This window comes from Chiloscyllium plagiosum, unplaced genomic scaffold (genome assembly GCF_037043375.1).
Source record: "Chiloscyllium plagiosum isolate Xiang-an unplaced genomic scaffold, Cpla_swu_hap1 HiC_scaffold_10, whole genome shotgun sequence".
Classification (NCBI taxonomy): Eukaryota; Metazoa; Chordata; class Chondrichthyes; order Orectolobiformes; family Hemiscylliidae; genus Chiloscyllium; species Chiloscyllium plagiosum.
The window spans coordinates 91,097,058-91,108,371 of NW_028270148.1; the positions used below are offsets into that span (position 1 = coordinate 91,097,058).

Consider the following 11,314-nt stretch of genomic DNA (forward strand, 5'->3'; position numbering starts at 1 on the left):
TTTGAGTCAGTCTGTGTCCAAATGGATAGTTCTCCCTGTATTCCATGAGATCTAACCTTGCTAACCAGTCTCCCATGGTGAACCTTGTTGAATGCCTTACTGAAGTCCATATAGATCACGTTCACTGCTCTGACCTCATCAATCCTCTTCATTACTTCTTCAAAAAACTCAATCAAGTTTATGAGACATGATTTCTCATGCACAAAGCCATGTTGACTATCCCTAATCAGTCCTTGCCTTTCCAAATACATGTACATCCTGTCCCTCAGGATTCCCTCCAACAACTTGCCCACCACCAATGTCAGGCTCACTGTTCTATAGTTCCCTGGCTTGTTCTTACCACCTTTCTTAAGTAGTGGCAACATGTTAGCCAACCTCCAGTCTTCCGGCACCTCCCCTGTGACTATCAATGATACAAATATCGCAGCAAGAGGCCCAGCAATCACTTCTCTAGCTTCCCACAGAGTTCTAGGGCACACCTGATCAGGTCCTGGGGATTTATCCACTTAAATGCATTTCAAGACATCCAGCACTTCATCCTCTGTAATATGGACATTTTTCAAGATGTCACCATCTATTTCCTTACATTCTATATCTTCCATGTCCTTTTCCACAGTAAACACAGTCAAACTCATTTAGTATCTCCCCCAGCTCTTGCGGCTCCACACAAAGGCCACCTTGCTGATCTTTGAGGGGCCCTATATCTCCCTAGTTACCCTTTTGTCCTTAATGTATTTTTAAAATCCGTTTGGATTCTCCTTAACTCTATTTGCCAAAGCTATCTCTTGTCCCCTTTTTTGCCCTCCTGATATCCCTCTTAAGTGTACTTCTACTACCTTTATACTCTTCTATGGATTCACTCGATCTATCCTGTCTACATCTGTCTTCCTTCTTTTTCTTAACCAAGCCCTCAATTTCTTTAGTCATCCAGCATTCCCTATACCTACCAGCTCTTCCTTTCACCCTAATAGGAATATACTGTCTCTGCACTCTCATTATCTCATTTCTGAAGGCTTCCCATTTTCCAGCCTGCGAACATCTGCCCCCAATCAGCTTTTGAAAGTTCTTACCTAATACTATCAAATTTGGCCTGTTTCCAATTTAGAACTTCAACTTTTAGATCTGGTCTATCTTTTTCCATCACTATTTAAAAACTAATAGAATTATGATCGCTGGCCCCAAAGTGTTCCCCCAATGACACCTCAGTCACCTGCCCTGCCTTATTTCCCAAGAGTAGGTCAAGTTTGCACCTTCTCTAATAGGTACATCCACATACTGAATCAGAAAATTTTCTTGTACATGCTTAACAAATTCCTTTGCATCTAAACCCTTATGGTCAATGAATGAATTCTTCACCCAACAAACTTCCATTGGAAACATGTCTCAGTTGAACCCTGACTAGCTTGTTCCAACCAATGCTGCATCACTATCATGATGTTCCACCTACTTAGTGTCCTCTTCTTCCTTTACAAAAGACTGCTGCTGCTCTTTCAGCTTTTAAGCGTCCATTACATCACATCTTTGTTAGTTCCAGCTGTGCAGAACAGAACATGCAAGAATTACGCAGCACACCCTGTCTGGACTCGATTGCAAAGCTTCTCCACACAGCCTGACCCCCTCACTATCCCTGACAATCAAACCAATCCAAATATCAGAATCTCATCTTCAGGAGGCCTGTCATGAGCTCCATTATAGCCCTGGTGAAAGAATGGACTGTATCGTACTCAGCCCTGGTTGCAAACAGTAGTTCTTGTCTCCCAGTGACTGTCCTGCTAAGGTAACCGGCCCTCAAAAGTTCTCAAGGATATAAGCATCAAGGCAGTTTCCAGGATACCTGGTGTAAAATTCTAAGATGTAGTACTGATGATCACAGATTACTTGCACATTGGGGGAATGAAGTCTTTACTGTTAATAGTTAAAATAAAACTTGACAAAACTCTGCAGGTCTGGCAGCATCTGTGGGAAGAAAACAGAGGTAATGTTTGGAGTCCAGTGACTCTTCGTCAGAACTGAATAGCAGCTAGGAAAAACTTGTGTTTATGCTGATGTTGAGATGGGTGGGCTGATGCGGGCAGTGAGGTTAGGAAGGTGAGAGAATAGATGGAGATGGAGTCAAGAGACAGAGATATGAAAGGGGTAGGAAACAATGGAATTATGGATGGTAGGCCAGGACAGAAGAGAAGCTGAATAAGTGATAATGAGAGCTGAGATTAACAGAGAATGGGTAGTCTATGTTAAAAGCAAACCACGTCATATGATCATACCCAAGTGACTGGTTTGCAGAACATTTAGGTTCTGTTCATAAAGATGACCCAGATCTTCCAGTCACCTGCCAATTTAACATACCACTGTATTCCCACACCAACATTTCTGTCACAGGCCTGCTGCAGTGCACCAGTGAGCCTCAGCGCAAATTCAAAGAACAGTAGCTCATTTTCCCCTTGGGGATCCTGCAGCCTCTAGTACTGATCTCCCATGAGTTATATAACTTGATAGTCTGATTCCATTCTTCCATACACATCCCCACACCCAATTGCTTTTAGCACAGCCAACACATTTTCACCCACTCTCAGGCCTATTATCAAGTTACATGGTTTGTTGGTATATAGTGATCTCAATGTAATATATGTATAATCTACTGCACTCTGCACCGGGGGAAGCTTGCTATATTGCCATAGCCTATTGGGTGGGCTGCAGTGTCAACATTGTCACAGGAAAGTGACAAGAAGCATGTGATATGGCACAAATTGCATAAGAAACAGATTTGATACATTTTTGACTTAAGGATTGAGAGCTCCCACACAGATCCCCAATGGATCCTTTCAAGCAGCCAGCTGTATAAAAATTTAGCACAGCCACCAGAGTTCTGTGACCATGTCCTGGGACATCTGCAGATTGTGGCAGCAATGCACCTCAGTAAATGGCATTGAACAAGATAGTTTCTCTCTCTTGCATGGAGAATAGGAAACTACATATAAATGAGCCAACATGAGTTACTAATGACATGTTAATCGACCTTATAGGCCTCTTGCTGCTCACGAGTGAGATTCCCATTTTGCTGTTCAAAATTTGTTTGCAAAATTAGACTGGTTTCTTAAAATTGAGAATCTCAGTTTTCCAATCTCACCATATTTTCCCAACTGACTTGCCATTGCCTATTTGTTTTTGGGACTGGGGAAATCTGGTATGGGTTTGCCAAACCAAATATTTTGGATAAATGGCAAATTTCCAGACTTTCCATAAATCCTAAATCCAGATTATCAGTGTACATAACAAACTGTCAAACCCCACTTACCACATCTCCTCAGAATGAACAATTTCTTTTTAACCCATGTCAGTGCTTTCTGTCTTCTAGTTACACAATTAATAGTAAAGTCCTGGGGGGGGGGGGGGGTGTGGCTGAGCAAAGAGACCCTGGAGTGCAGGTTCATAGTTCCTTGAGAGTGGAGTCACAGGTAAATAGGATAGTGAAGAAGGTGTTTGGTATGTTTGCCTTTATTGATCAGTATATTGGATATAGGAGTTGGGAGGCCATGTTGCAGCTGTACAGGACATTGGTTAGGTCACTTTCAGAAGACTGCATTCAGTTCTGGTCCCCCTGCTATAGGAAGGATGTTGTGAAACCTGAAAGGATTTACAAGGATGTTTGAGGTATTGGGAGAGGCTGAATAGGCTGGGACTATTTACCCTGGAGCATCGGAGGCTGAGGAGTGACCTTATAAGAGGTTTATAAAATTATGAGGGGCATGAATCGGGTAAATAGATAAGGTCTTTTCCAGGGGAAGCGGAGTCCAAAACTAGGGGGCATAGGTTGAAGGTGAGAGGGGAAAGATTTAAAAGGGATCTCAGGGGCAACTTAATCACGCAAAGGATTGGTACGTGTATAGAATGAGCTGCCAGAGGAAGCGGTGGAGGCTGGTACAATTACAACATTTAAAAAGCATCCGATTCGTATATGAATAGGAAGGGTTAGAGGAATATGGCCAAATGCTGGCTAATGGGACTTTAATTAGGATATCAGGTCAGCATGGACAAGTTGGACCAAAGGGTTTGTTTCCGTACTGTGCATCTGTATGACTCTAAGACCCTGTCATTTGAGGCTTAATTTGGACAGGTCAAAGGAAACAATCTATTTTCACTATAAATACAGCAAACACAGAAAATTAGCATTAACAGCAGAAAAATGGACTTTAATTTGTATTCTTGGCACTAGTGGAATTTTGCAACTAGACATTATATCAGAATGACAGCAGACATTAACAAACCTTTCAACTTTCTTTTAAAGTTGAATAAACGGAACAAATTTAAAATTCTTTCTTAATTAACAATTTTGCTCATTACTATATTTTCATTGTGTTTCCATTAAGCAGATATCTAAACTTAAGTACACTCACCCTCTAGGATATCTCTCCAGTTCATTTAATACAGTGTGGTCACAGTACTCAAGCACAAGGTGCAATTTACGTTTTCTTCTAAATACTTCGATAAGATTCACCAGGTTATTGTGCTTTAATTGCTGTAACAAAAATGTATAAAATGTTGTTTCAGTTTCTTATATTAAATATTCTCTTCCAGATTTTAAAACTTAGACAACATGGTGAGACTTTGCACTCATCTCAGCACTGAACCAATTTTCTTTCTAAAACAGACCATGAGGTCTGGAAGTATAAAGCTTTAAAAATTTGAATAACAATGAATGGGAAAATTTTGAACCAATTAGTGTGATACCACTCTAAAAGAAATTCAACTACTTTGCATGAATGAACAAAATTCCATTCTCTCATTTAGACATATGAGAACAGTAAAAAGGCTGAAAGATGACCTTATGGAGGTTTATAAGATCATGAGGAGCATGGATAGAGTAAATAGACAAGGTATTTTCCCTTGGGTCAGGGAGTCCAGAACTAGAGAACATAGATTTAGGGTGAGAGGGGAAAGATATAAAAGGGATCTAAGGGGCAACTTTTTCACACAGAGGGTGGTGTGAGTAAGGGGCAACTTTTTCACACAGAAGAGGTGGTGGAAGCTGGTACAATTACAGCATTGAAAAGGCATTTGGATGGATATATGAATAGAAAGGGTTTATAGGGATATGAGCCAAGCGTTAGCAAATGGGATTAGATTAGGTTAGGTAATCTGGTCGTAATGGATGAGGTGGACCAAAGGGGCTGTTTCCGTGCTGTATACCTCTAAATCTCCATGACATGTGCATTTATTGCAAGGGAATTAGAGTACAGAAGTAAAGTACATTTGCTGCCAGCATTCCCTTCAATGGTCTTGCTGGCTATGCAGACCTCTAAGGTCCTTATAGCCCTGACTTCTGGAATTGGAAAGTTGATTGCTAGAATTGTCTTCTTATTAAGCTGTCCTCAAGATTTAGGATGACATTGTTCTGCGACAGAGTAGTGGATCCTGAGGTGACTAAACAGTCTGATGCTAATCTTCCCACACTGCCACAGGGGAAGCAGGAGGTGGTTTGAAAGATGGGTGGGTGAGATGGTTGGGTTTTCACACACCCATTCTACTTTTTACACTCAGCCTCCACCTGGGCCTGTTGGAAATGCACAAGATGGTTGGCACCTTTGCAGCTGTTTCTTCTCCGGTTTGGATGGTCTAGGATAAGAAATACCCACAGGTTGATGGGGATGCTAAATTTTTTTAATTGGAGGCTTTGTAGTTGCACTTGAAGCAATTCCTCGGAATTTGTGGTAACTGCTTGTTGTAACAAAGCTCAAAGCAGAAAGGCTGTTTCAAAACGTAGAGGGTGTTGTACAAAAGGTTCTTTTGCATAAAGGCACCTTTGACATGTGCTCATCAGACAATAGAATCAAAGTGTGGCACTGGAAAACGCACCGTAGGTCAGGCAGCATTTAAGGAACAGGAGAGTCAGCAAGGATAGTATCACCACCACCACCACTGCCCCCACCACCACCAGTAGAGAGAAAATAGGGGCATGTTAATACCATTAGGGTGACAGTGAAAGGCAACATTAGAAGTACTGGAAAAGCACAATCGGCCAGGCAGCATCCGAGGACCAGCAAAATAAATGTTTCAGGCATAAGCCTTTCATCAGGAATGAGGCTTGTGGGCCAAGGGAGCTGAGAGATAAATGGAAGTCGAGTGGCGCTAGGGGCAAGGTATCTGGGAAAGCGATAGGTAGATGAAGGTGGGGATGAAAGTGATAGGTCAGAGAGGAGGGTGGTGCAGATAGGTGGGAAGGAATATGGGCAGGTAGGACCGTTCAGGAGGGCTGTGCCGAGTTGGGACTGGGATAAGGTGGGGACAGGGGAAATGGGGAAACTGCTGAAATACACTTTGAGCCCGTGGTTGAAGTGCCCCGAGATGGAAGATGAAGCATTCTTCCTCCGGGTGTCAAGTATTAGGGTTTTGGTGATGGAGGAGGCCCATGACCTGCATATCCGTGGCAGAGCAGGAGGAGGAGTTAAAGTGTTCAGCTGCAGTGCCGTGGAGTTGGTTGGTATAGGTGTCCAAGAGATTTCTCTGAAATGATCTGAAAGTTAGTGTCCTGTCTCCCCAATGTAGAGGAGACCACATCGGGTGCAAGGGATGCAGTAGATGATGTGTGTGGAAGTACAGATAAATTTCTGTCAGATGTGGAAGGATCCTTTGGGGGATTGACGGTAAATTCTCCATTAAGACAAACCTTTTGGATCCCTGTGGATTTGAGTTGTGATAGATACTTTGGTATGACCTTAAAGAATGCGTGCATGAAATTTCTGAAGGTGGTCTTGGAGAAGACCTAAATTGGAAGAAGGCGAATTTTGACGGTATTAGGCAAGAACTTTCAAAAGCTGATTGGGGGCAGATGTTCACAGGTAAAGGGACAGCTGGAAAATGGGAAGCCTTCAGAAATCAGATAACGAGAGTCCAAAGATACTATATTCCTGTTAGGGTGAAAGGAAAGGCTGGTAGGTATAGGGAATGCTGGATGACTAAAGGAATTGAGGGTTTGGTTCAGAAAAATAAGGAAGCATATGTCAGATATAGACAAGATAAATTGAATGAATCCTTAGAAGAGTATAAAGGCAATAGGAGTGTACTTAAGAGGGAAATCAGGAGGGCAAAAAGGGGACATGAGATAGCTTTGGCAAATAGAGTTAAGGAGAATCCAAAAGGTTTTAACAAATACATTAAGGACAAAAGGGTAACTAGGGAGAGAATAGGCCCCCTCAAAGATCAGCAAGGTGGCCTTTGTGTGGAGCCGCAGGACATGGGTGAGATACTAAATGAACATTTTGCATCAGTGTTTACTGTGGAAAAGGACATGGAAGATATAAAATGTAAGGAAATAGATGGTGACATCTTGAAAAATGTCCATATTACAGAGGACGAAGTGCTGGATGTCTTGAAACACCTAAAAGTGGATACATCCCCAGGACCTGATCAGGTATACCCTAGAACTCTGTGGGAAGCTAGAGAAGTGATTGCTAGGCCTCTTGCTGAGATATTTGTATCATTGATAGTCACCGGTGAGGTGCCAAAAGACTGGCAGTTGGCTAACGTGGTGCCACTGTTTATAGACCAGTGAGCCAAACGTCGGTGGTGGGCAAGTTGTTGAAAGGAATCCATAGGGACAGGATGCAAATGTATTTGGAAAGGAAAGGACTGATTAGGGATAGTCAACATGGCTTTATGCATGGGAAATCATGTCTCACAAACTTGATTGAGTTTTTTGAAGAAGTAACAAAGAGGTCAGAGCAGTGGATGCGATCTATATGGACTTCAGTAAGACGTCAGACAAGGTTCTCGATGGGACATTGGCTGAAAGGTAGAAGACAGAGGGTGGTGGTGGAGGGTTGTTTTTCAGACTGGAGGCCTGTGACCAGTGGAGTGCCACAAGGATCGGTGCTGGGTCCACTAGTTTTCGTCATTTATATAAATGATTTGGATGCAAGCATAAGAGGTATAGTTATTGAGTTTACAGATGACACCAAAATTGGAGGTGTAGTGGGCAGCAAAGAAGGTTGCTTCAGATTACAACAGGATATTGATCAGATGGGCCAATGAGCCGAGAAGTGGCAGATGGAGTTTAATTTAGATGAATGTGAGGTGCTGCATTTTGGGAAAGCAAATCTTAGCAGGATTATACACTTAATGGCAAGGTCCTAAGAAGTGTTGCTGAACAAAGAGGCTTTGGAGTGCAGGTTCATAGCTCCTTGATAATGGAGTCGCAGATAGATAGTAAAGCGAAGAAGGCATTTGGTATGCATTCCTTTATTGGTCAGAGTATTGAGTACAGGAGTTGGGAGGTCATGTTGTGTCTGTACAGGACATTGGCTAGGCCACTTTTGAAATATGCATGCAATTCCGGTTCTCCATCCAACGGAAGGATGTTGTGAAACTTGAAAGAGTTCAAAAAAGATTTACAAGGATGTTGCCAGGGTTTGGAGGATTTGAGCTATAGGGAGAGGTTGATTAGCTGGGGCTGTTTTCCCTGGAGCATCAGAGGCTGAGGGGGTGAGTTTATAGAGGTTTATGAAATCATGAGAGGCATGGATAGGATAAATAGACAAAGTCTCTTCCTTGGGGTGGAGGAGTCCAGAACTCGAGGGCATAGGTTTAGGGTGAGAGGGGAAAGATATAAAAGAGACCTAAGGGACAACATTTTCACACAGAGGGTGGTACGTGTATGGAATGAGCTGTCAGAGGAAGTGGTGGAGGCTAGTACAATTGCAACATTTAAAAGGCATCTGGTTGAATATATGAATAGAAAGGGTTTAGAGGGATATGGGCCGGGTGCTGGCAGGTGGGACATCTGGTTAGCATGAATGAGTTGGTCTGTTTCCGTGCTATACATATCTATGACTCTGAGAGAAACTTGCCACATACAATGAAGCTATTATTTTCTCTGCATCACAAAACTGGTGGCAACCTTGCATTTCTACAACCTCCAAGTTTGTATTGTTGCTGTGCTTACCTTCATCGCCAAGTATGTCAATAAGTTTTGGAAGTGCACTTAGATCAAGAACGCCTTCAAGATTTGGACCTGTAAACATGTCAAAGTAACTCTGAAGGTGGATGGTAAGAGACCAATCCTCCATCATTCCTTCAGCTGCACGATTGAGGCATTCTTGGGCTACCTACCCTACACAGAACAGCACAAAGATTTGTCACTCCCATGACCAAGCTGTGCAAATCACTGAACTGTTACAGCATAGAGGGCCATTCAGTATATATTGTCTGCACCAGTAATCCACATAAGCAAGTCAATTAGAGACATTAGGAGAAAGTGAGGACTGCAGATGCTGGAGATCAGAGCTGAAAAATCAGGAATGAAGAATGGCTTATGCCCGAAACGTCAATTCTCCTGCTCCTCGGATGCTGCCTGACCTGCTGCGCTTTTCCAGCAACACATTTTTCAGCTCAATTAGAGACATTTCCTGGTGTTATCTTTGTAATCCTGCACATTATTACTATTCAGATAACAGTTTGATTCCCTTTTGAATGTTTTAATTTGAATGCTACACTTTCCAGCTGTGTAATTCACACCTTAATTGTTTGCTACATGAACAAGATTTTTTCTCAGGAGAAACTGAGGACTGCAGATACTGGAGATCAGAGTTGAGAAGTGTGGCACTGGAAATGCACAGCAGGTCAGGCAGCATCCAAGGTGTAGGAGAATTGACGTTTCAGGCTTAAGCCCTTCATCAGGAATGTGTGTGTATATTGGGGTGGAGTGTGGACAGGGCTGAGAGATAAATAGGAGATTGAGGATGAGGTAGCTGGGAAAGCGATAGATAGATGCAGGTGGGAGGTGATGGTGATAGTTCGGAGGGAAGGATTTTTTCTCAAGTTGAATTCAAGAGTCGTGAAGTGAAGTTGCAGCTGTACAGGACCTTGGTTAGGCCACATTTGGAGTACTGTGTGCAGTTCTGGTCATCTCACTTTAGGAAAGATGTGGAAGCTTTGGAGAGGGTGCAGAGAAGATTTACCAGGATGTTGCCTGGAATGGGGAATAGGTCGTACGAGGATAGGTTGAGAGTGCTAGGCCTTTTCTCATTGGAACGGCGAAGGATGAGGGGTGACTTGATAGAGGTTTATAAGATGATCAGAGGAATAGATAGAGTAGACAGTCAGAGACTTTTTCCCCGGGTACAACAGAGTGTTACAAGGGGACATAAATTTAAGGTGAAGGGTGGAAGGTATGGGGGGATGTCAGGGGTAGATTCTTTATCCAGAGAGTGGTGGGGTCATGGAATGCGCTTCCTGTGGGAGTGGCAGAGTCAGAATCATTGGTGACCTTTAAGCGGCAATTGGATAGATTCATGGATGGGTGCTTAAGCTAGGACAAATGTTCGGCACAACATCGTGGGCCGTAGGGCCTGTTCTGTGCTGTATTGTTCTACGTTCTATGCTTTTTGTATCCTCTCATTAGATTAGATTACATTACAGTGTGGAAACAGGCACTTCGGCCCAACAAGTCCATACCGACCCGCCGAAGCGCAACCCACCCATACCCCTACATTTACCCCTTACCTAACACTACGGGCAATTTAGCATGGCCAATTCATCTATCCTGTACATCTTTGGACCTGGGAGGAAACCGGAGCACCTGGAGAAAATCCATGCAGACACGGGGAGAATGTGCAAACTCCACACAAACCCTTGTTGCGTGTCCAGTAGTAAACCCTGTCATTTTGAAGAGCATCTGGAAAACTAATCTCAGCATCTTGTTGAATAGCTGTGAAACTGAATCATGGTTAACAACTTTCATCTTCGGTATCTGCACAACATTGTAAGTGCCTCAAATTAAGATAATCCGGTCAAATTTGAACAAGTTGCGCGATTTCCGCGTTTGCCAAAGTCTACAAATTTCAAAATGACGCCTTAACGTCATCTTTCACGTGATCAACGACATCGACATTTACTAGCTCAAATATAGTCTTTCTTTAATACAATGAACAGCCCTACAAAAGCAGGGCCACAAAAAATTATTTAAAACTCTGAGTGTTCCTCTCCACGGAAATCTTTAGTAAAAGGCGAAAGATTTATACGATCTGAAGAGAAACCAGAGTATACTAAAGAACTACGCCAGTTTCCTAGTACCCAAGTGGTAGCATCCCTCTTTAACGTTATGTTGACCTGCAACAACCATTATCCGGGGAAAATATTTTATGATAGTCTAACACTGTATGAAGAAAACTAACCGAAATATTAAATAATGTGCGATAGCCACTATCAAATATGAAGATGTATTTCTTTTCTTTGTAAAGTGTTATGCTGAACATTATGCGTATGTAAATGAGCTGGATTTTTGTGTGGGCTGGTATTCAGTGACGTATATAATCCTGAT

At 42.6% G+C, this 11,314-nt stretch overlaps 1 protein-coding gene and 1 non-coding gene across 4 annotated transcripts in view; both read right to left on the reverse strand.

Annotated features, from left to right (window-relative positions):
- The window catches only part of LOC122552994 (cyclin-dependent kinase-like 4), a 67,994-nt gene that overhangs the window by 32,534 nt on the left and 24,146 nt on the right, over positions 1 to 11,314 (reverse strand). For 2 of the 3 annotated variants that reach the window (XM_087991545.1, XM_087991546.1), the window contains exon 3: positions 4,395 to 4,516. In XM_087991545.1, the coding sequence (XP_087847671.1) occupies positions 4,395 to 4,516 (122 nt within the window). Of the gene's footprint in view, positions 1 to 4,394; positions 4,517 to 10,624; positions 10,805 to 11,314 lie in introns of those variants that run through there. The other variant, XM_087991547.1, reaches the window with a different exon arrangement.
- LOC122553290 (U5 spliceosomal RNA) lies at positions 10,926 to 11,038 on the reverse strand. The gene has a single exon (XR_006312671.1). It is a non-coding gene; the product is annotated as a U5 spliceosomal RNA (small nuclear RNA).